Below are 24,415 nucleotides of genomic sequence, written 5' to 3' on the forward strand. Positions count from 1 at the left end.
CAGATCTAGAAGCTGAAAAAGAGACAAAATATACAGACATGATCATTTAGCATCGTGTTTTTCAACATATGGTCCGCCAGGGGGCGCTGTGAGAGCCTCGGAGAAAAATGTCAAAAATAAAAAAAACCTTTAATCTCATATATTTTTTGATCTTAAAATTTTCATCATAATCTTAGTTTTGTTTTTTCAATATTTTGTTTAATGAAGTATTAGTTAAAATAATGTTATTAGTTGAAAAATTATCTCGGCACGACAATATTGTTTAGAACAGTTTTTAAAATTAGTTATTGTGACACAAAATGTTCAGTCGACCAAACGGGTCAGAAGTTTCCTGGTTCTCCTGCTTTCATTGGTTGTAATTTGGAGAAATATTAATGTTTCATTTAGAAAAGGTAAAACTTTGGTCAAAATAAAACCCTCCATTGCTCTCTTCCAAACAGACTCAAATCTGTGCTGGACTTCTAGTTTTCACAAGAAAGTTCAGAAGAACTGAAACCAGACATAGAGGAGAGATTTCTCTAGATGCTTCAACTCCTCGTCTTTTTCAGCTTCACTCCTTAAAACAGCCAGGTGTTGCAGCTCAGTCATAAAACAAGAAGAAATGCTCAGGATGTTTTTACCTGGGTCAGGGTTGAAGATCCAAATTCTCCATCCCTTCGTTCGCCGTCTCCAGCTTCAGGAGTTCGAGTGTTTAATCGAAACGCAAGACGCTGCTTAATATGCTTCAACTGTGGAAATTTAATAAACTTCAGGATGCAGTTTGTTCTCTAAACATGGTCTCCCAGCAACCGAGGCGCGGACAGGCGTGACGCAGTTCATCATAGGATGTGGTCATGTGAAAGTGACTGGGAGATGGAGAGGAGGCAACTTTGGTGACCACTAGGGGGCAAACTTCTCAGGTTACACCTACAGCTGCAGTCAATATCGGCTGGAAATCACTGTTTGCACATGTGGGTCCAGTTTGGGTTAACTGTCTAAACTACTGAACTGCAATATAAAATGCATTTGCTGATGTATTATTTATTTATTTTATTTTGTACTTTTATTGCTTCAAAATATTTTGAAATCTTTGGTGGAAACCAAGCAAATCTGGCCTAAATATAAAAAACTAATTAAACTGAGCCAAACTAAAAAAAGAAGGATTATTTTAATTGCTCAAAATTAAAAGATTAGGCAAATGATGGGAAAATTAGATAAACCAAATGAGGGTAACTAAGCATTTAGCTCCAAATTACATATTTAGTTAGCATGCTAAATATTTAGCTTTGAGCTAGCTAGATATTTAGCAAGCTCGGAAACAAAGATAAAAAAGATTAACCAAGCCTAGAAAAACTAAGATAAAATGAACTAAGCAAAAAGAAAAGGCTAAATTACAAAGTTTAGCTCATTTTGTAAGGATTTGGGTTTTGTTTATGTTGATTTGAGTTTTTCTGTGTGTTTATTTTGGGTTTCACGGAGACTCGTGTTGTCCTGTCTACCCCTTGATTGTTCCCCGGTGTGTTTCGTTCTGTTTACCCTTTGTGTATTTAATACCACCTGTGTCTCTGTGTCTCGGTCCGGTCGGGTCGAGTCGTACCAGTCGTACCAGTCTGTCAGTTCCGTCGTGTCACATTTGATTTTTCCAGTTGCTACCAGTTCTGAGCCTTAGCTTTCTGCTCATCTGTGCTGCCTGGAGTTTTGTATTATTTTGTGCCTTTTTTCATCATTAAATCATCCTTATTTCACTTTCAGCCTGGGTCCTCCGTGTTTTCCTCACCACCTCTACAACCGCACTTCATGACAGAAGGACCCGACCAACGTAACTAAGGTGAGGAATGCAAAAAAGGAAAGAACATCAATATGGACTCTACACGTTGGTGATGGGCTTCCAGGCAGGCGGCACGTCTGGTGGCATTTTCCGCCCCTATAATTGGGCGTCTTGAGCCCCCTAGTGCCTCCTCATCACCCCTAGTTCCACCAGAGACTCCTCGTCGCCCCCCAGTGGTCCCAGAGACTCCTCGTCACCATCTGTCGGACCCCTGCTCCTCCTTCGACGCCCACCGTGCCGCCCGCCGGACCTCCTCCGTCGACGCTCCCGAGGCCCGAGCTCTTCATGACACATTTACTTTATAAAACTAAAGTAAATGAGCTAAGCTACAGTATAAGCTAAATAATCAAAGATAAAATATTATCGATTATACCTAGAAAAAGTAAGAACGTGAAATTATGTTAATCAACAAAATAAACTAAATTATGTCACAATACAGCAAATTAAATAAAAATAAACTAGTATAAACTAAGTTTAAAAAATAAACTAATGGGATGTTAAAGTAAACTAGAAGCTAATCAGTCAAAACAGGTAAGAAACAAATTTTATTACGATCTTTGGATCAAAGTTAGTGAGACTAAAGCTCTACATAATAAGCAAAGCAATATGTAGGATAATTTAAAATAGAAAGAAAGTATAGAAAACTAAAGTAAAATTAAACAAAGTCAACTTTGACAAAACAATGCTAAGCTATTGCACACAAAATGAAATAAAGTGAACTAAGTTCAAGTTCAGATAAACTATTATTAAGTAAGATACCGTAATCCTAGAAAACTCAACTCAGGTCAAATAAAACTGAACTAAAGTACAACAATCTTAGTGTAGATCAAATAAGACAAACCAAGCTAAGATAAAAATGAAATAACACGATAATTAATGCTTAGCTAAAGTAAGACGATATAAACTAATCCAGCATCAGCTTTTATTTGGATCAAAAAGAAGACAACACATATAAAAGAGTTAATTTCATTTAATTCAGTTAATTTTTAATGCATCAGTTGTAAAAATAAAGCATTAAGGGGCTGTACAGAAAACATCCAGTTCAAGTAAAAAAGGTTTTAAAAATCCTTCCTGTTTACTCTGGGAATCCAACAATAGTCCAAACACAAACAAGGTTTCTGAGAAAAACTTTGTCTAATGATTGAGAAACATTTATTTGTATATTAATGGAACTAATTGGTTTTAGACATTAAATTGTAGTTAAATATTTGAAATTTGACTTAATTAAGGTTGTTTTATTATATCAGTTATAAAAGAGAAATGAATATTTCAGTAACTGCTAGTTGGACGACAAACAGATCAGTTTCCCTCATGATCAAATGACGCCACTGCTTTAAAAAAGACTTCAAGTAAGTAGAAATTCAACTTTAAATCCATCCTAAAGATACGTTCCTGAGGAATAATAGTTTGTTGCTCTCAGGGAATAAAAGAGTCATGGTAAAAACGTTGACATGAGGAAAACTGGTGAATTCATGAGTCCTCACTCTGTCATGTTCACCAGTTTCTTTCATCCACAGAAACATTTGGTTGAAAGCTACAAGAAACATGACTGGGAACAATAAAGTTCCCAAATCTGTGCTGGTTCAGACATGGATATGAAAGATGGTGGATTTGTTTGGTTCGTCGTCGCATCCTTGACTTTCTCTCGTCACCTCGGCCTCCGCCCGCATCTTGGCAGATGTTATGGGTGGAACCTTGGTATTTGCAAACCCGCTGGTGGCTTTCGCTCGATGTCGACACCCATCACTCCACCTGAAGTGACTCTGCCGGCCACAGATTCTTCCCAGGAAGCCCCTCGACACACCAGGTGAAAGCATCAGCATCACCACTGGCTCCAGGAAGACATTGCAGGAGCTCGTCAGCATTGCTGTTGTCCTCCATTTAACGCTTTCCTGCTGAACAAATCCTACGATGTGCGAAGAGTTGTAGGGGGCGTAGCAGATCACAAATACGGCCAATGTGGACAGGGCCACTACCAGGACTCTTCTCTTGCCCAAAGGAGGCAAATTTGAGCGCCACACCAGAGTGACGCAGCGCAGCGTGCAAAAGGAAGTGACAATCAGAGGCAAAATGAACAAGACGAGGGCCATCTCCAAGCGAAGAGGAAGCAGGATCTTCAGCTGCGTTGCGTTGAAATATTCGTAACAGGTAGAGACTTCATCCTGGACACCGATGAAATAAGCCCCGCCTTCAGCCATCAGGCCAATCCCAAGGTGTACCATCACCAATGCCCACAAGGCGACGCAGATGTAGCAGGACAGTCTGGCACGGCGGTATATCTTGTAGATGATGGGGTAAGCGATGCTGAGGTATCGCCCAATCGTGACAGCAGTGATGAAGAGGCAGCTGACATACAGAGAGGAGTAGAGGAAGAAGCTGTAAACCGGGCATAAGGGTGGTGGCAGCCTCCAGTCCTTCAGTACCGTCTCTAGAACCTTTATGGGCATCCAGGCTATGAGTGCCAAGTTGGCCAGACACAGGTTAAGGGCGTAGACCACGTTGGGCGTGGCACCGTGTTTGCGAGCCTTACGGATGTACACGAAGAAGACGAGCAGGTTGGCAGGAAGTCCCAGGAGGAAGGTGAAGCTGTAAACTGAAAGAGCAACGCAGTCTAAGACTGTAAGATCCATCGCTTTAGACGAGTCTGCTGAAGAACCAAGATTTCTCTCGGTTTACCATGACCGATCAAACAGGAGCATCTAAGCCAAGCAGACCACCTGGACATCCATCCTGGTGTCGTCTCCGCTCACATTCTGCTGGTCAGCGATGGAGGGCGGGCCGAGCTCTTCCTCCATGGTGCACACTCAACTCTGACGCAGAAGTAAAAGCTCCACAGTCGGGTGACAACAGCAACAAAGGAGGCGGTGGCCACAAAGTGGGCGCGTTGGGGGCGAGGTGCACACGACATGATGACAGATAAGGAGACGCAGCCACTCAGGCAGAAGTATGGTGCATTTACCCCACACCAGCCTGCCTTAATCACCCTCTCAGCAAAGGCCAACAGACAGGTAGCATCTGGGCCCTTAAGTGAAATGATTCAGAATAATCTGAGCGGTTAGGAAACCCATGCTGTCAGAGTGGCCTGGAGGGCCGGGCAGTAAAGCAGTAAACGTGGCCTCAGTGATGGTCGATGACAGGAGGTTGGCCCCTTGGACAGAGAGACGTGTTTGTGGCGCAAAGTTGCTCTAACAGTTTTACGACGGAGAGAAAGTTCCTGTGACGGTCACGTTGGAAGCTTTTGGTAAAGAAAATGGAGCAGAAAATCTCTGAGGCCTTTTATTAGAGGGAACCTGAGATACCAGGAAATGTTTTTCCCTGAAAGCAATCACAACAGGAGGTGTTTGCTAGAGAACCGAGCCGGCCTCCTGACAGGACTCCAGACTAATGGTTGCTTTAATGTTGGTTGGGTTCAGCAGATTGGTTCTCGGTATGGTTCCCTTTCTTCTAATGGTTGCAATCAATTGCAACAACTCCTATTCCTCTCCCTGATCATCTCTGAGGAACAGATCAATTTAAGCTCCCAAACACAAGCAAAAATGATTTTTGGGGATTAAACAGAACAAATTTCCTTGCTTCACTATTTTCAATGATCTTCACCCTACAGATGGACAACAATGCCTCCCTGATGCAGACGCAGGTGAGATTTATGGGATTTATTGAGGTGATGACCATGTTTACCACATTATTTATCTGGAGCAGAGTCAAAGTTCACCTTCTTATCGCAGGCTTTATGCCTCTATCAGCGATAGTCGAACACTATGACAAAGCCAAACAGAATGGTTGACAAGACAGAGAGTGAGCGTGCTCAACTCTGAATTTTAAATAAACATACACGGTGGAATAAATCTGAGAAAAATAAGGCAATTAAATCACTTCTTAGAGAATATTTATAGAATAATCAAAAATGTCCAAAACCTCCAGTTTGTCACATGTTGATGCTTTTCCTTTCAATTGGCAATATCTTCCTGATCAATGGTTCTCCAGGCTTCTGAAAGGACTTTCAATGTTTTTCAAAATGTTCTGAAATATGTTATGGTAAGTAAGCATGGTACAAAACATTAAATAACTGATATGAAAGCCTGGTCCATGTCCACCAATGACCTGAAACTTGCCACAATGTCCAGGGTGGATTTCTGGATCTTGCAGGATATTTTCACACAATTTCTAGGGAACATTTCTTAGTAGATTCAATGAGAAATCCTTCTTCGAACCATCATCTCCAGAGGTTCCACATGTCGATCTAACCCTGTTTCTCCTGAAATCTACAATCTTTCTACAATCCGTCTTTTGTTTCCTTCACATACAAGACGAGACGATTGTTCCTTTAGTTTATTGGTGATCCAGAGTTTGTCCTTAGGGAAGCACTGTTCTGGTGGAGATGGTGTTGTCCACACAGAAGTTTATAACGTCAGTCACACACTCAGTCATGACATTGATGTCGTTTCCATGTGGCTGGCAAAGAGCAATCCAGTCTGTTGCCTCGTCCCTTCAGGGCTTCTTCACCTTCCTATAGGCCCTTTGTTGCAGCCATTTTCTTTAGTCTCTGCACAAGTTCTTTATAATCTGAGCACAGAAAAACAAGGTTGTGATCTGATTTTCCCAGAAAAGGTCTTCCTTATGAGATGTATGAACCCTTGATATTAGTGTAAAACAGATCTCTGTTGGAAAATAATATGAACGGAGACGTACTGCCAAGAGGTCAGTGTCTGGACAGGGAGATGACACTTCACAGAAACACGTCCTGGTGACACCATTTGTTGTTGATTAGCAATGCTAATCCACCTCCTTCTCTTTTCCTGCTCTGTAAATCTCTGTGGAAAGCTGCCAGAGACGTTTGAGTCTGGGATGTGACGCTGCAGCCGTTTCTCAGTAAAACACACTGCACTGCATTTCCTATACTGAGTCCTTGTCAGGGCTTCATCCATCTTGTTAGCCAACAGTCTCAGGTTGCCCATTGCGATGGATGATAGAGATTAAAGATCTGCTGTTGTTGTATCAACCTTCCAGACCTCTCAGGTCTTCCGGTTCTGGCCTGCTCTGCATCCCCAGAACCAGAACCAAACGAGGAGAAGCAGCTTTCAGCATCTATGCACCAAAAATTTGGAACAAACTTCCAGAAAACTGTAAAACAGCTGAAACACTGACTTCTTTTAAATCTCAACTAAAAACCCACCTGTTTAGAATTGTATTTGAAATGTAATCAATTACAAATTTATTGATGGAACTTGACTTAATGCTTTGTTTTGATTATTGATTCTATATTGCATTGTGATTCTGTGTTTGTAATGATGTAAAGCACTTTGAAATGTCTTGCTGCTGAAAAGTGCTATACAAATAAAATTTGATTGATTGATTGAGATGATTTGAACTTCCTCCTCCTCTCTCTCCTCTTTGCTCCTGCACTGCATCTGTGACGTCTCCTTTTCTTTTTTTTTTTCCTCCCCTCCAGGGGGTCTTTTGTGGGCTCTAGTGTCCCTGATATGAAAGTAGGCTGACAGGAAAGGGGGGAAGACATACGGCAAATATCGTCGGGTCCGGGAATCGAACCCGCGACAGCCGCTTCGAGGACTCAAGGCCTCCAAATGTGGGTCACGCTGTCCCCTACGCCACCACAGCACACCCGACGTCTCCTTTTCAAATCCTCTGGGATTTTGTCTTCAGTTGTGGTATTATTTCAGCTTTTGCCATGTTAATCAGCAGCTCCCGGTTGTAAACCACCTTGTTGCTATGGTTACGCATCAGAACAAATTAGCAAAGTATTATCAAAAATCAATCCAGGTGCACAGCATCCAAAACCAGAAGGAACCATTATCCAAAAAAAAAAAGCAAATTTCAAAAATGGAAAAATAAAAACTGATTGAAAGTAAGAGAGCTACTCCGCAGTGTTGCCAAGCCGACTGGCGCAGATCTGGACTGGAGTGGAGGTGTCTGCTCACTGGGCCAGCAGCTGAAGGTTGCTTCTCCCGCTGGAGTTCACGAGCGGCACCGCGGTCCGGTCGGAGCCAGACTGAGACGTGATGCGGGTCCTGCACTGCATGCTGCGCTCTTCCAGAGACAGGGCTTCCTGCTTTCTGGAGAGATCCTGGCACATGCAGCTGTGGTGGAGCGTCATCTTCTGCAGAGAGAGTCTGAGAGGCAAGACGACGCTAACTCAGGTACCGAGGTCCAAAAGCAGCTCTTGTGATACTTATGGGTAAACTTAGAGAATTTGTGCTGCAACACTCATCTACTGGACTCACTGAGCGTCTGACAGCTTCTGCTTCAGGGCCTGGATGGTGGATTCCAGCTGCTGGACCTCAGCAACGAGGCCGTGCTGCACCTGGAAACAAACAGCAGGGAAAGCTTTAGAGGTTTCCCAGAGAGTGGCCAGCGAGCCGGGCTTCACGGACCTCGTCTCGGCACAGATCCATGCCGGACCTGCGGGTCCTGGCCTCCAGCCGGGTGTGAGCCAGCTTCAGGGAGGCCATCTTGGCCTGCAGGTCTGCGTCCAGCCCACGGATGTCGCCCTCCATGGCTGCCATTTCATCCTCAGTCTGAGCAGAAGAACAGGAGCACATCAGGAACATCTGGATGGTTAAAAATGTTACTTTCCTGTTTGCTTTCGTACGGTTTTGATTTGCCACTGCAGCTCATCTCTGGCCTGCTCCTCGTGGTGCTTCCGCTTACGGAGAGCGAACTCTGCGGCTCGGCGCTGAGCCTCCAACTCATTCTGGACCTACAAAAAGCAAACAGAACCGTAAATGATCAGAGCACAACCCATTCTCCTGTTTCACTGTTATCTTTGTGCAATGACAGTTAAATAAAACTAAGTTATAATCAGTGATCGATTATTTCATTGATGGCCATCTTGAATTTTTCAGCTGGTTTTGATCCTAAAAAGAAACTCCAGGGGCGTGCTGTGGTGGCGGAGGGGTTAGCACGACCCACATTCAGAGGCAACATGGCCTCGACTCGGCCGTCGCGGGTTCGACTCCCGGACCCGACAACGTTTACCGCATGTCTTTCCCGCTCTCCTTCCCCCTTTCCTGTCAGCCTACTTTGAAAAAGGGACACTAGAGCCACAAAAAGACCCCTTGCGGGGCAAAAAAAAAGAAATTCCAGGAAGCAGCTACACCAAGTCATGTTCTTGAATCTGCCTGAAAGATTTTACTGAACTATTCAATTATCTGCTGCAGCAGAGTAAATAATCTAACGCTCTGCTTTGTGTCAGTCTGTCACATTAATACACAATCATTTAAACCACAATCAGGTAAACACTTTGTAAATCTGATCTAGTGCTCTCCACTCTGTCTAGAGCGCCCCCTGCTGTGTGTAAGGAGTAAGTTGCTGAACATCAAAATGTTTTATGCACCAGCTACAGCCGACTGGAGCACGTGCATCTCACCCACCTGCGCTCTGCTGAGGCTCATGTTCTCCCTCATTTGCTGGGAAACGAGGACGGCCTCGTGGGCTCGCGCCACGTTATACTGGCTGAACTGGGCCCACTGCTGGGGGGAGGAGGAACTGCAATCATGAGGACATTTCATCAGGTCAGCTTTAGAAATGTTGAACCAGGGAGAGTTCTCAGTGTTAAATGTAAAATGCACAAGCTGCACCAAAGTGCTGTACAGACTTCAATAAGTACACTATTTCTGGTAAAAGAACTTACAACAATCACAATAAATCTGAGATTTAAATGCCGTAGAATAAAAATGGGTCTTAAGAAGCACTTTAAGATCATTTAGGCCTTGAGCAGACCTAAAGTCAAAGGCAGATTATTCCATAAATTTGGAGTCGATACAGAAAAGGCGCAAATCTGAACCGAGGGACGTTTTCATCGCTTGACCTTAAAGATCTGGCTGGAGAATGTAGATGGTAACGTATCTTTCAAATAAGAAGTGGAGCGAAGCCAATTAAAGTTCTAATAACTGGCAATAAAACTTTGAAATGATTTCATCAGGATGCCAGTAGGAGGTCAACACTGCTGTATGTAGGCCTGTCACCATAACAAATTTCCTGCATGATAAATTGTCCCAGAAGTTATTACAATAAATAATGATATTGTTGTTTTGAGACCATTTTCAGGTGATACAGTAATAATGGCCTAATAATACAAGTACACATTTTTCAAGATCAATAAACTTCTAAAGAAAATTTACCTCTGGAACTGGAAGACATTTTTAAATATCCAAAATAAACAACAAATAAAATAAATTATGAAGTCTGTAAACAAAATTGTTCTTAAAAAAAAAAAGGTTGAGACCAAAATGCCAAGAAAGTTTTTCTCTTTTAGAAAGAGAAAAACAATAAATCATGCAAGTAGGTATGGAGTTAGTTTAAATTTATCATGCAGTGGATTTATTGCTTTCTGCGACAGGATTAGTGCTCTCATTTCGTCTTGAAACTGGAAATTATGCTGAATTATGCTGATCTAAACCTTTTATATAAAGAGTTTCATGAATCCAACCAAGTTGCATTAAAAGCCTGAACAACTGTCTCAAAATCCTTCAAACAGCAGCAGAGCTGGAGCTTCAAACGGCCGTCAAGGACAACGCCAAGCTTTTCTACAACCGCCTGGTGAAATGGAGATTAGGGACCAAGAACCATTTCAGGACTAGCTTGACCCTTCTGGTTTACCCTGACGGTATCCGGGTCGGGTTCGTCTTCAGGGAGATGCTCTGTGACTTTATTGTGAGGGACAGGCAGGATGTGTCGATGTCCACAGCTTCCATCTTGTTCTGGAGGTCAGAGGTCAGCTGGTGTCGGATCTCCTGCAGGATGCTGTGCAGCAGAGCGAAGCGAATCAGTCGGAGGGAGGAGTCGGGTCGGTGGGGCGCTGGATCCTCAGCAGAACTCACCCCAGCTGCTCGAAGGCCTGGTCGACGCTGCGCTGCAGACGCTGCTGCACGCCTTCGATCAGCTCCACCTCCTGCTTCAGCTGCTCCTCCACCGGGTCGCTGACCAGCTCGTAGCCGCGCCGACCCTCCCTCAGCGTCAGGCACTCGTTGGTGACCTCCAGGGGGACGGAGGTGGCGGCCAGGGCCAGCTCGCTCCGCTCTTTGGACTGGAACGGCACAGAAACGCAGAATGATGAGAAACATGTGGGAACAAAACCTGAGAATCGTTTCTGATCCCATCACCAGAGTCAGAGCCTCCATCTCCTCGTCCACTTTCTGTGCACAGATTTCCAGGACGTCTCTCCACCGGGAAACGTCCCAGATCCGATCGCTGAGCCTGCGAGACGTGTCGCCCTCATCCCACACCGTCTGCACATGCAGAGGAAAAGCGATTTGATCGTTTACTGCAAGAGAAGCTCCATGATTCAACAAAATCCAGCAAATGAATTGCAGCTCTGGCCGCCAGCAGGCCGTCACAGGGTCAAACATGCAGCTTGTTTGGACTCCAGGAGGAACCTGTAGCTCTGACTTCAGTCATTGTCTGTGGCGGTGATTGTCAAATTACACAATTAAATGTGTAATAATCTTATTCAACCTGTCATAAGAGAAAAAATGGGAGTAAATTTTTCAAAACGATATTTTCTCAGTGTTATTCATTTACATTAGTTTCAAACTAAATACTTAATTAACAAGCTAAATATTTAACTCTGATTTAAATATTTAGCTCCAAATTAAATATTAGCTTTCTACCTGGATACTAAATATTTAGTTATTTAAATAATCAGTTAGCAAGTTACATATTTAGTAGGCTATAAATTTAACTTAACACCTAAAAATTTAGCTTGAACATAAATATTTAACATGCTAACTAAATACAGTATGTAGCTTGAAATTGACATTTATAAATGAATAACAAGGTGAAAAGATGACTGAAAAATCAGCTCCCATATTTTATAGGCTGTCGTCATGAACATGTAAGAGCATAATGTGAGTTTGATGTATTATTAATAAGGTATGACTGGGTTTTGTCTGCATCTTTACAAACTAGACTCCATAAAACTGATCAAAGTAAAAAATACAAAAAGAAATTAACTATATGCCAAATGTTTAAAATGAGCCGAGTCTCCTCAGATGTTCTCGGCAGTCCAGCCTGGACGTCCCACCTTGCAGTGGGTCTCGTTGCGCAGCGTCCGGCCCTCCTGCCGGACCTGCTGGGAAACGTGTCGCTCGTGTTGCGCGGTGGCGGCCAGCTGCTGGTTGTTGCTGAGCCACTCTGACACGCTGTGCCGCAGGCTGGGCTTCCAGGAAAGAGCAGACATCCTGCTGCAGGGTGCAGACTCCAGACCTGGAGAAACCCTGAAATATCAGCATCCTGAAAAACTCTCTGCATGTGGAGCCTTTAGCTACTGAAGTTCCTCAATGCAGCCTGTCTGCACCTTCCTTGACATTGTTCCTAAAGGTCTCCACCTCACTACTGCCATTTCTGAGAAAACTCTGCACTGGTGGAAATCTGATCTCTGACGTTTCATAAAGTTTTTGTCTGAATGTTTTTATTCTTGTGTTTTTGTGACCTAAATCACTTGAACTACCTTTGTGCTGAAATGTGCTCTACTTAAAGCTGATTAAGATGGCGGTTCTCCAAACCTTTAGTCCGGAGAACCTCTCTATCAAGTTTTTGTTTGGTTGATGACTATAATATTGGTAAAATGTGAATCTGATATGACACAAATATTTTCATCAGCTCTGTTTTGAAGCAGGTTTACTGTGATCAGTAATAGCTGATTTTTCAGCTATTACTTCAGACTCGGAGATAATAACTATAAATATGAACTGTTACCAGATCTTTTTGGGATCAACAGAGTATTTTTGAATTGAACAAAACAAAATGTTTATTGGATTAGGTTAGTTTTTAAGTTTAAAATGAACTATTTTTCATCTGATCACTTTTTTTACAGCAACTTGTCAATGTAAACTCCAACCATAAACAAAAACTGATTTCTGATGTCCAATCACTAGTACTGTACATGGAGCAAAAAATATCTAAAATATTTCACATAATAAATAAGTTATCAACTTTCTAAAGTCAATTGTACCATCAGAACTTTACCTGTCTGAGTCCAAACCTTCCCCGGAGTTCTACAGTAACACAGAACCTGATTCGGTTCTAAACTTTAACCCAAAAGGCTCATTTTTATGGGTTTTAACTCACCTTCGTTCCAGAAGGTTCTGACCCGTCGTCGGCGCGTTCCGGCGTTTCTATAGCAACGACCACAGGAGCGGGAGCCGTCTCCAGGCAACGAACCGACACAGAGAGACGCCATGACGCCGCGTAAATTATTTAAATCCGTTTGTGAGACCAAAAATCGAGCGACTACAGAATAAGATCCATGTTCGGTCAGTTTGGGTCTTATGGACCATTCAGAACATTCACTTCTGGAGAGGCGCCGACATTAGCTCTGGGACACGGTTACAAGCTAATCTGTAGATGGCTATGCTATGTTAGACATCCGGTCTAACCAACAGGTGTTCAATGTCTGGCCTTCGGGCCGTTTGCGGGCCTCGGGAGGATTTTATTTGGCCAAATTTGGCAAATGCTAACCGGTGACATATTGTTTAGATTCACCATTTACAAATACGTTTTCTACAGATATCACAATGATGGACTGGAAGTTATCAAGTGATTAAACATTATTTTTAAAATTCAAGATTCAGTTTAATCTCTGATTGCATCTTTCTGCATTTTTGAGTTAGATGTTAAATTCTTTACTGTGGACTGATTGTGCTTTTGTGTTTTTCTGTGCATCAGATCTGTTTAATCAAAACCCAAGTCGGTCGTGAAAGATGACCGCCAACACTGAGCCTGGTTCTGGTTCTGCTGGAAGTTTCTTCCTGTTAAAGGTGAATTTTCCTTTCTACTGTCACTGTGTGTTCAACCAGGAGAATTAGAAAACTTTTCAAAACCAATTTGAATAACAAACTGAGCATAACACACAGACTGATGACTCGGATTAATTGGAAAGAAAGTATGATTGGATTGTTGTAAAGTGCACTGAGATGACATTTATTGTGAATTGGTGTTATATAAATAAACTAAATTAAAATGAAAGTGCAGTCTACAATCAGACAGCAATTACATGAGTAATATAAAAATGCTGTTTTTCATGTTTATGTTGGACTTACTGAACCAAACCTGAAAGTAAATAATTAGTTTCCTAATAAAATTAATTCAAAGGTTTCATGTAATGCAACACCGAGAGGGAAAGACATCAGCAATGACCTCAGAGAAGCAACTGTTGCTGTCCATCAACATAGGAATGGGTCAAAGGTCATCTTCAGCCCAACGGCAAGCCAGACGGTGATCATATTGTATTTTTCCTGAAAACGTGGAGAGAAATTCAGTCAGACATAAATACGTCTGTTTTATTGTGTCAGGATTAGTCATGCCACTGGTTCTGCATCCAAGTCGCCGTGATTTTCAGTGTAAACAGAAGCTCGCTAGTCGTCAGTACGGTTGGAGGAGCTGATCCCAGATCGCACAGCAAAAACCCGCCGGTTCTGGTTCCCCAAGGCGAGGTTCTACTAACAGTATCAGTTAATGCCCAGCAGACAGAGCAGAAATGCTAAAAATCGTCTCTGAGATCAGTTTCTGTACACTTCATCCAACGGGGACTAAACCCAACTTCCTACAGAGGTTCTCCGCGTCCCGTTACCTGAGCTACGTCAACAACAAAAAAATCTAAAAATAAAAGCCTTCAACTGCGTCCGAGTCCAGGGGCCCGGTCTGAGTCCAGTGGCTCGGTCAGAGTCCAGCGGCCCGGTCCGAGTCCAGTAGCTCGGTCAGAGTCCAGCAGCCCGGTCCGAGTCCAGTGGCCCGGTCAGAGTCCAGCGACCCGGTCAGAGTCCAGCGGCGTCTCAACGTTCAGGTCACGACCAGTAGCTTCGCACGCGAGGAGGCCGGAGTGCAGGAAGAAGCCGAGATGAGGAGGTTGGGAGCCGTGCGCAGGTGAAGAGCTGTCAGGGCAGGAGGCGGCGCCGTCCCCGCTCCGGGTCCGGCTCGGGTCCACTGGGGATGAAGGGGGTCGTGTTGACGCTGCGGGGTCCAGCGCTCACTGCGGCGTCTCGTCCCCGTTGACCTCCACGCCGTGCTGCTGCAGCTGAGCTCGGAGCAGAGCGTTCTCGTTCTTCAGCTCCTCCATCTGAAACCAAACACCAAAACTCTCAGCCACCTCCTCGTTAAGATGATCTGAAGTTTCTGTAGGCCTGACGCAAAACGTCTGAACCGGGAGTGACTGGCGCCATCTTGGTAGGCAAGATGAACCATGGCTTCGAGACCAGCAGAAAGAAAATATATTGACCAATGAGAAAGACACATGGACAAAATGGCTGCCGTGGGGTTGACGGGGGAATGAGAATGGAAACATGTCAGACGATGTGAACAAGCTGCCGCTGATCTCATTATGACATAATTCATTACTCGGCGAACATGAAGAGTTTATACACCATGGAGGAACTTCACAGCCACATGCAATCAATGTTTACACGATTTGTAAAGAACGTACAAAATCTTCATGTGGATAATCAGGTTCTGGTGCCTGGCAGAGTAAAAACATGCAAAGGCCTGTTACAATAAATCAATCAATTACATGACAGGTTTAAATGATTCAATCATTTCCATTTGCATGATTTTGAAACTGGATAACAAAAGTCTTCAGTTTGTCTTTGGTCTCAACTAGCACTTTGTTTTCTTTGGAGGATAATTTTGCTCATAATTCATTTTATTTGTCATTTCTGTTGATTTATTTGGGATATTTAACATGTCTTCCAGAATTGATCTTTGAGAATGAGTTCTTGCATTATTCTGCATTTACCATTATATTACTGGAAAATGGTCTCAGAACAACAATATTATCGTTTATCACAATAACTTCTGTTAATTAATCGCCCAGCAATATTTGTAGTTGAGGAGGATGCTACCAAATGCTGCCAAACAGCGAGCAACTAAATTCTCAAATGAAAATCATTTTTCTGAATCTGAACTGGAACAAGAAAAGTTTGGTCTGATTTGACTTCAGAGAGCGAGGAACACGATGTATGTAAACTTGTGGATTCTGTTGTGAATGAAGCTGGACTGGATTTGGACCCAGTGACCTTTTGACCCCTGATTGAGCCGGTTCCAGGGTCACCTGTTGCCTGAGCAGCTCGTTGTCCATCTCCACCCGCTCCACCTCCTTGTAGCCGTCCTGCAGCCGCTGGTTGTTCTGCCGCAGCTCCCGGATGTAGTCGCAGGCCTTCGACAGGATGCCTCCTTTGCTCTGAGCGACACACAGATTCACACGCATCGTTAGAAACGTCGGCCGGGTCAGCGCCGACCCGGACGGCGCCGGCGGACTCACTGCTCCGGTTCTGGTGTCCACGCTGCAGTCCGGGATCAGCTTCGACAGCGTGACGATCCAGTTGTTGATCTTGTCTCGTCTTCTTCTCTCCACTGCAACAAAAAGAGGGAACCTTTAACTTCAGTTACAGATTATTATAGAGATGCACTGATCCGATATTTATATCTATATCAATCCCAATATTGAACAAAATTCTAGATCAATGTGCCCGACCCATCACGGCAGATCTATTCAGTCTAATTCTATTATTTATTTTACTTTATAGTTGCACTTTTTAACCATTTCAAAGGTTTGTTTATTTTGACATGTTTGACCAACACAGTCAACCTACAGTTTCAGATTCTTTGTTATTGATTTTAAATTGGCTGTTATTCTCCACATTTCACTGACTGAACAAATGAAAGTTATTTAAAGCATTTTGAACTGAAATGTGCTAAATAAATGAAATGACCTTTTTACACGTTTGACCAAACAAGCGATGATGTTGGTGTTTTTAAGTGTGACGTACTGGTGCAGAGTTGATGAATAAATTTGTAATTAAGTTTCTATATCAGCTGATTCTAAACCTCAGATATCGGCACCAGTAAAACATAGATTGGTGCATCTCGCCTTTAGTTGTGAAATTCGGTCACAATGACAATCGTCAGTCGGTTTTGTTGGGCTTTTATGTGACAGACCAACACAACTTAGTGCAGAAGTTTTTAATATTTATTCCTGAGCACCACATTCCCACAGTAACACACATCATGCTTTGGGTTGGGCTGATGCTGGGCTCTGTTGTCCTGTTTTTAAATATTAATATAACAAATGCAAGTTTGTCCGTTTTTCAGGGGGAAATTTTTATACATCTTACTATAAAAAATTTGCTTTTTTATAGTAAATCATTTTCCACAGATAATATTGCATTGAAGAAAATGTATTAGCTCTCTATTCTCTCAAAAGTTTTATTTTTTTCCCTTGATTCTAAAACTTATAAATACAAATAAAACTGGTTGTTAAAAAATGAGTTTCCTTCAGTTTGAGGCTCTAACCGGGTTTCCATCGGCGGACTGAGAGCAGAAATGGCTCTTTGGGTTAGAACAAGAGAAAACTAATGTTTTCAGCATAATGTGAAATAATAATGCATAATGGAAACTTCACTTTGTTTCTTTCCACTCTTCCTCCAGAATCTGGATTTACAAATGAAACGCAGAAAAACCACTTTCATCTGAAAACTGGACTCTGGACTTTCATGGTAAGTTTTCAAATGTTTTCAGCTCCACTTAGGCAATAAGAACAAAACAAATGAACTGAACAAAGTTTTAATTCACTATATTATCATATTGTTACTGTTATAATATTCCACATACTACAACAGGGACAAGGTAAAAAATATATATTTTTCATACGCTACATTTTAAATTTCACACAATACTGGTCCAAGGAAGTTACAAAGAAATCTGAAACGTTTTCTGGCATTTAGCAAATAGAAATAATTTTGGTAATTAGGTTTAGCATTAACTGACCTGAAATAAGAGAAATTTGGTCCAATTTAACTTCAGATGGGGGAAGAAAAAAAACCTTATAATCTTTCAGCTGTAAATAACACTTTCCACATTCGGGCTTTTAATCAAACCTTAGGCCGAACTTTACTACAAATATCAAGCACTTTCCAAACCTCCAAGGATTTTCAAGAATATCAAGGACCGACCCGCATAAACATTGGTCCAGTTTTCTTCCACTTCACTGCTAAGCTCTATTTTGTGTTGGTCTTTCTCTTAAAATCCTAGTAAATATTTTAAAATCTCTGGTTGGAACAAGAGGAAATGTAAAAAAAAGTTGGAGGAGGATGAATATTTTTTCGCTTTAATTTACATCCAAACTGGGAGAAAAGTTCAGGAATTGTTCCGTGGAGCAAAAGCGACGAACCTTCGTTGTGCTGAGCTCGTCGCCTCTCGTCTCTGGGGGCCCGCGGACCTTCGACCTTCCTGCAGACACAGGAAACCGGGTCAGAGAGGAAACCTGCAGCTCCCGAAGCCGCACGAGGGCGACGCCTGGTGGTGGGAGGCCTGAACTGCAACCAATCCTGACTTTAACTCTGGAACCAGAGCTGTTTCACCGTCAGGATGAAGGAAAATAAAATGACACCTAATATTTTCACCTGGATGGACCTGGGAATGCCACCTTAGACGTTAGTTTCAAATGCTGGCCTCCTGACCTTTTGACCTTCTGTGATGTTTCTGGGAGCGATGGAGGAGAGAAGGTTACTCACGTAGTGTAGGTGTGAGTTCTGGGTGCGATGGTGCGAGGACTGGCCGTCTGCAGAACCTCCGACGGACTCATCATGACGTAAAACTGGCCGCCCGCCTGGGTGATGGCCGGGTCGGCGCCTTGGACCGACACCGCCGTTCCGTCGGTGACGGCGGCCGCAGGAAAATAAGCGAAACGCGTTTCTCCTCCAACTGCGTCCCCACCTGGACTGCCTCCGTTACTGAAGGAGTTCTGGATAACCGCCTGGAAGTCACAGGAAGGAGGAGGTCAGGACAGCCAGGAATGTTCTCCAGAAATAATCCTCCGGTAACGTCCAGCAGGTCGGCCATCTTTAGCTCTCTGGGAATCAGCTGGTTGGAGCTAAAACCTGAACGTCTGTTAGCCTGACTGGGATCTTCTGGGTTTAAATAAATGTGCAGCGGGGGGCTGCTAATAGCACAGCTAACTATTAGCTTTGCATTTTGCTAACTTTAAAAAATATTTAGTGCACTTGTCTCTCCCTAAGTTAACTAGAAAACTTTCAGTTGAATAACATCTGTGTCGAAGTTTCTTCTAGTAATTAGCCAGTTATGCTCATGCTCTTATTTTGAAGGGGCTAAAGACTGTTTACACAGCATTTCCATTTCCTTTTCTCATGTTTCATTCTCTCTGACTAATTTCATTTAAAACAAGAAACTAAAACATAGAACAAAATATAAACCATAATGTCTAAATTAAATTATTTGTAGAATTTTAATGGCTTTAGTATTTAAACTTGATTTGAAGGATTTCATATAGAGTTCAATATATAATTGAAGATAAAAAAATCTGGAAATTAGGTTTTTGTTCCAGATGTTTGGAGGTGTAAATTTGATATTTATCATAAATAATAAAACAGTTAACATATAATCGTTCTGGATCACTAAGGTCACATTTTTCCATTACAAATAATAAAAATAATTGATGTAAAACAGATAACATATTCTTCCAGAATATTCTTGTACAGGAATCTGAAAACAGATACTTCTCCTCCTGACGGTTAGCGCTTTAGGGTTAGCGCAGCTAGCTTTTTAACTAGCTCTGATGAAAATGAGTTCCTGAAGGAACCAAGGTCCTTCTAGAAGAACCTCTGATCCAGAACACTGTAATGGCCGTCTGGGTTGTTTCTGGACCCACCTGAGCCACGGCTTGAGGAGCTCCAGCGAACGCAGCGGCGGAGACGACGCTGACGGCGCCGGTCGCCTCCGCCGTCGCTTCTAGCTGATCCTCGGTTACCTGAACCACCCGATAGGTCACCTGCAGACAGAGCGCAGAGTTAATCTGTGGTTCTGCAAACGAGAACCGTCTGTTCTCCAGTCTGCTGCAAAAACAGAAAACCGAAACCCGTCCGCCTGACCTGTCCGCCGTTGTTCTCGGTGCGGAACTGGTACTGAACGCCGTGGTCGGTGAAGGCAGCCTGGGGGACGCTGGTGATGGTGACCGCCGACTGTCCATCCGTCCCGACAGCTTCTCCTGCAGAAACGAGTTCAGAACGAGTTCATTCTCCACACAGTCTTCAGGTGTGAAAGTTCCTCACAGCGACACCAGGATGACGACATATTGTGCAGTGAGCCGCCATGTTGGAACAGAACAGAAATATCTTTTATCGTCACACAATTCAGCATCAAGGTTCGTAGGATCACAGCAGAATCAAGAAGTGTTAAAAATATACACATAAAAGACAAGATTAAAAAAAACAGTTTACAACACACAACATAAAAATCCTGTTCAGTCATTAGAAATGTGTTCTGATCTAGGACTGACATGATTAAGCAGATTAATTGATTATTGAAATAATCAACAGCTAATTTAATGATCAATTAATTGTTAACTGGAATATACAGAATAAAAAAACGGCAGAGTAAAAATGATAAACATTTTGCATTTCTTAGTAGATCAGAGTCAGTTTTAGCTTCACCTGCTTCAGATTCTGTAAATCAATTCAGCACCTTTTACAATAAAAATATTAATCCAATAAATAATCAATACATCAGCTGAGCTAGGATTTTCCAGCTGCATCCTTTGCTACAGATGATCAAACATTCACTAAAGTAATGCTGTTACACTTTTATGCAATAAGGTATTTATTTTCTTAATTAAAATGTTATTTAATTTTTCATGTATTTCTAATATTGTGCAGGTTTATTTCTGTATTAAAAGACAGACTATGTGCAAAATATGATAAATAAAAATAAAGATGTGCAGAAATGTGAGTAAAACTGCATGAATGTGAACACTTGTTGTGTTTGTTGTAGCCGAAGGCCACAGTGTTCAGCTGGAGGAGCTTCATCAGCAAACAGAAATGATTGGAAAATATAAATCCAATCATTGATATTGGACTGTATCGGTCGTTTGTAGAGCGATACAGTCTGAATATTTATCCAGATGTTTATTTTAGAAACAATTTTAAAACATATTAACAGCTTCTTTGCAGTGGCTTCAGTCAGCAGTCAAGGCAAATACAGATGCTATTTTCAATCAGGCATCTGAAGGACACCACTTCCATAATAAACTGATTTTAATCATTGAGCTGCACTTAATCAGATTTTAATGAATTAATATTTAATCATGTTTTCATTTAAGCAGCAATAATCAGGTTTACAGAAATTATTAATTACATTTATTGACATAACACTCAAAACTCTTCCTGCTGTGAGAACATTTTAAAATGAATGCCAGTCTTTTAATTATTTTATCTGGCCACCAGTTATTCAGCCCATTTCCTCCCCAGATGGACATTTTAAACTGGAATTCAGTAAGTTGCCCAAATATGACAAATATTTTCCCCCAAAAGTGAAATCCTTTAAATTTCATTCATTTAGTGACTTTTTGGAGATGATCTCAGATTTCATACAGACAAATAATCAGATTTGTGTCTTATAAATTACTATTTACACTCCTGTGAGGTGTTAGGAGAAGGAATAGGAACACCATCCGGCTGTGAAAACTGCATGAGATGAACTCTGACTGCATTCATGTTTTTACCAAATAAAACCAGAAACATTTGAGATTTTCTTGTTTTCAGTGTAAAAAGCAGCAGATGAGCCGTTTCATGTGGAGCTGCTCACCTTCCTGCAGCTGCACCACTTCTTCTGCTTCCTGTTTGGCGTGACTGAAACACGAAGAAGAAAAGAGACGAATCAGTTTCAACCTGAAATGAACAACAAAAAAACTCCAAAACATATTAGCAGAGGTTGCACAGCGCCACCAGGTGGACAAATCTGGAGCTGGGCTGCAATGAAATCAAGTTTGTGCAAAAGGCGCTGAAAATAGACGCAGCTCAATATTATGTTTATTCTCCCTTAAATAAAATAAAAATATTTATTGCTAGTGGTTGCAGTTTTAACAAATGCCCCCCCAAACACACACACACACACACACACACACACCGATCCAGCATCACTTAAAAGCGAATTTAATCGGTTTTTAAAAGCTGAGCTGCTCCGGGAGAGGAGCCTGACTAAGGCCGAGGCAGAGCGCCTGAGGGCGGGCAGGAAGAACCGGAGCAGCCGCCTCTCACCTCACCGAGCCCTCCAGGCTCTGCTCCAGCATCTCCATCAAGCCTTCCCAGGATGTAAGAAACTTCAGCAGCTCGGATGGACGGAGATGGAGGCGCTGATCACGGGGACAAACACCCGGGTCATGTGAGGAAGACAGTCCGGGACACGTGAGCCGCGGAGCGGGCAGGTGCGCAGCTGGAGGCCGCTGAGGAGGCGCTGTGATCGGGCAGACCGAGAAGGAGCTGCGGCCCGGGGTTCGGTCCGCTCCTGACGGGTTTATAGCGGCTGGAACCGCCAACAGAAGCCGGATCCTGGCTGAAAACACACGGAACCAGATCTTTTTGTCCTCTCTGTCCTCTAAGAGCTCTGCGGCTGTTTCTGCGCCAAAACTGCGACTCTTAATGCGCCCAATAAGACGCGGAGTGGACTCCTTTACGCTCCTCTCGACGGCATAAAACCAGTATTTTTTTAATCCCTGTTTGTTAATTTTTATGCCTAAAACATAAGATTGTGTTGTTGTAACCACGTGACTCGATTCAACCCATTTTAAGGCTCAGAATCTGTTCCTGTTGCTGTTTTTGCGGGTTTTTGTGGAATAAAACGGATTTTCTCTCGGATTGTGAGCTTTCTGTTCGGATATACTCGTGAATATTTTTCTACAAACCCACTCGGCGTGTTTTCTCCCACTAATTCGCTGACACTCCGCTCATCAGTGGGGTTTTTTCAGCTTCTTCACTCAGGTGACCACAGAGATCCAATACGGGTTTTCTCACAAACCACATGACAAAAACCAGCCATGTCTGCCAGGAAAAAGCTCCTCACGGCCCAGTTTTATGACAGCCGGGGTCCATTTTAAGTCCCAACCGAACACTAAACCGATATTAGTGATTTACTGCGCATCAGGCGTGTTTTCAGCTCTGTTGGAGGTAAAGATCCAGGTTTTAGGAGGCAGAGCTGGGACACATTACATGTCTGCAGGGCGTATCGCGAACCAGCTGCAGTTCGTTAAAAGCGCCGCCAGATGGCGGTGAAGCGCAAACACAAGGGGGAGAGAGAAGATGAGCAAACAGGTCATCGCCGCCGCCATATTGTTAGTGGCAGTTTGGGTCGGCTCTGTTCCCGGGGTTCTGTTAAAACTCGGTCTGTTGTTCGTAACACAAAGGTTTTCTGTTTTATATTAGTAATTTATTAAATATAAGCAACTGTGTGATCAAAAAATTTATATTACAATAATCTTGTTTGAAAAACTGACAGAAAATGTGAGTCAGTAAATATTTGTCACCAGTCTGGGAACTTGATCTTAAGGCTAAATGTGATAAACTTGAACTCAGGCCAGGTTGTTGCTCCTGTTGTTCCTGTGTGTGTCTGATCTCCAGCATCATATGAGGCACTCTGAAGGAAATGTTTCTGACTTTAGATTAAACAACTCACAATTTATTGCAATAATAAAGAAAGCCAGACCAAACAGCAAATATTCATTTTCTGATTAAAATCTAAATAATTGGGAAGAAAACAGTATCAGTTCTAGTTGATGTTAGTTTCAGTTTCTTCTTTGGATCACAATAAAAACAAAACAAAAGCAACTTCAATTTACTTTATTCATAACTGATTTCAACAAGAACAACATTTGTTCCTCAGAACAGTGGAAGAGAAACCAGATCATCCAAATACATCAATACTAATATTAAAGCAATACTACCAGAGCACAGTGAAGTCTATATTTCCATATCTGTGTCATATAAGAATGAAAGGAAACATCAGCAGTGATATTCTTTATGGCTCCTGAAACACAGAAATAACTACATTTAAGCCAGAGAAATACGGGACAGACCAGCGGAGACATGAATGACCCCTGATCAAAGAGAAAACAGAAGAACATTCTCTCTGGGTTTAAGGAACTTTGCAGAGTCTCCAGATCCCATAACCATCCGAACTCCAACTCCTGCGTGCAGCGGCTGGGTGAATGTGGTCTGGACTCTGTGGATGAGAGTCATGGTTTTGGTTTCAGAGACCCTTAGAAGGACAGAAGACCTGCTCTGTGATCCAGATTCACTCCCAGTCTGGAGGAAAGTGGATCTGAGATGGAGGTCCAGATGTTGTTGTGACCAAACAGGAACAATCTAAACCCAAGATTTGTTATTAAATCCAAATGCACATTCATTCCCATCCCCTGCTCTGCTGATGTTCTTGTATGCAAAGCTACATAAACTGCTGTCCCGCTCCACTCCACCTCCCAGTAACAACGTCCAGTCAGACTCTCTCTCCTGAGGATCTGACAGTAATCAGTGAATCTGTCTGGGTGACTAGAATAAGACCCACATTTACCCGTCTTTGTCACCTTCCTGTTCCCCTCTGACAGGCCCAGCCATGTGTTTGCTGTGTTTGGATCCAGGGTGATTTCATATGAATACTTTAAAAATCCAGCTCTGCTCCTTGGTTCTGGTTCTGGTTCTGACAGTAGAACATCCACCTCAGTGACCATCAGTGAGATGTTTGTCCATGAGTCTCTCAGGACGTCCTGTAGTTTCTCTCTGAGCTCTGACACAGCTGCTGCCACGTCCTCAAAGTGTC

General features: G+C 42.7%; 3 protein-coding genes and 1 long non-coding RNA gene across 5 annotated transcripts; 1 reads left to right on the plus strand and 3 right to left on the minus strand.

Moving 5' to 3' along the window:
• Nucleotides 1–2,759: 2,759 nt before the first annotated feature.
• On the minus strand, nucleotides 2,760–6,778 carry LOC114155389 (free fatty acid receptor 3). The gene has a single exon (XM_028035254.1). The coding sequence runs from the start codon at nucleotides 4,435–4,437 to the stop codon at nucleotides 3,391–3,393; it is 1,047 nt and encodes a 348-aa protein (XP_027891055.1). The 5' UTR covers nucleotides 4,438–6,778; the 3' UTR covers nucleotides 2,760–3,390.
• Nucleotides 6,779–7,168: 390 nt separating this feature from the next.
• tekt2 (tektin 2 (testicular)) lies at nucleotides 7,169–12,933 on the minus strand. Its single transcript, XM_028035305.1, has 10 exons — nucleotides 12,893–12,933; nucleotides 11,847–12,028; nucleotides 10,927–11,052; nucleotides 10,645–10,850; nucleotides 10,424–10,567; nucleotides 9,196–9,310; nucleotides 8,415–8,522; nucleotides 8,197–8,340; nucleotides 8,047–8,126; nucleotides 7,169–7,935 (listed from the first exon to the last, which is right to left on the minus strand). The coding sequence occupies exons 2-10, from the start codon at nucleotides 12,000–12,002 to the stop codon at nucleotides 7,740–7,742; spliced, it is 1,275 nt and encodes a 424-aa protein (XP_027891106.1). The 5' UTR covers nucleotides 12,003–12,028; nucleotides 12,893–12,933; the 3' UTR covers nucleotides 7,169–7,739.
• Nucleotides 12,934–13,046: 113 nt separating this feature from the next.
• On the plus strand, nucleotides 13,047–18,063 carry LOC114155438 (uncharacterized). Of its 2 annotated transcripts, XR_003597746.1 has the most exons (4): nucleotides 13,047–13,360; nucleotides 13,490–13,581; nucleotides 17,243–17,310; nucleotides 17,945–18,063. It is a non-coding gene; the product is annotated as an uncharacterized LOC114155438 (long non-coding RNA). The 2 variants fall into 2 exon arrangements; XR_003597745.1 differs by having other exon boundaries at nucleotides 17,243–17,978.
• usf2 (upstream transcription factor 2, c-fos interacting) lies at nucleotides 13,724–24,028 on the minus strand. The gene is made up of 9 exons (XM_028035307.1): nucleotides 21,865–24,028; nucleotides 21,413–21,456; nucleotides 19,702–19,817; nucleotides 19,482–19,601; nucleotides 18,328–18,569; nucleotides 17,985–18,043; nucleotides 16,077–16,168; nucleotides 15,867–15,995; nucleotides 13,724–14,879 (listed from the first exon to the last, which is right to left on the minus strand). The coding sequence occupies exons 1-9, from the start codon at nucleotides 21,900–21,902 to the stop codon at nucleotides 14,790–14,792; spliced, it is 930 nt and encodes a 309-aa protein (XP_027891108.1). The 5' UTR covers nucleotides 21,903–24,028; the 3' UTR covers nucleotides 13,724–14,789.
• Between the last annotated feature and the right edge of the window lie 387 nt (nucleotides 24,029–24,415).

This window comes from Xiphophorus couchianus, chromosome 13 (genome assembly GCF_001444195.1).
Source record: "Xiphophorus couchianus chromosome 13, X_couchianus-1.0, whole genome shotgun sequence".
Classification (NCBI taxonomy): domain Eukaryota; kingdom Metazoa; phylum Chordata; class Actinopteri; order Cyprinodontiformes; family Poeciliidae; genus Xiphophorus; species Xiphophorus couchianus.

Coding starts and splice junctions, on each gene's coding strand:
- LOC114155389 (XM_028035254.1), bottom strand. CDS start 4,437: ATGGATCTTACAGTCTTAGACTGCGTTGCTCTTTCAGTTTACAGCTTC.
- tekt2 (XM_028035305.1), bottom strand. CDS start 12,002: ATGTCTGCTCTTTCCTGGAAGCCCAGCCTGCGGCACAGCGTGTCAGAG. Junction 11,053..11,846: donor GCAACGAGACCCACTGCAAG/GTGGGACGTCCA, acceptor CTGCATGTGCAG/ACGGTGTGGGATGAGGGCGA. Junction 10,568..10,644: donor CAGGCCTTCGAGCAGCTGGG/GTGAGTTCTGCT, acceptor TCTGCTGCACAG/CATCCTGCAGGAGATCCGAC.
- usf2 (XM_028035307.1), bottom strand. CDS start 21,902: ATGGAGATGCTGGAGCAGAGCCTGGAGGGCTCGGTGAG. Junction 18,570..19,481: donor CTCCTCAAGCCGTGGCTCAG/GTGGGTCCAGAA, acceptor TGTGACTTCCAG/GCGGTTATCCAGAACTCCTT. Junction 18,044..18,327: donor AGAACTCACACCTACACTAC/GTGAGTAACCTT, acceptor CTGTGTCTGCAG/GAAGGTCGAAGGTCCGCGGG.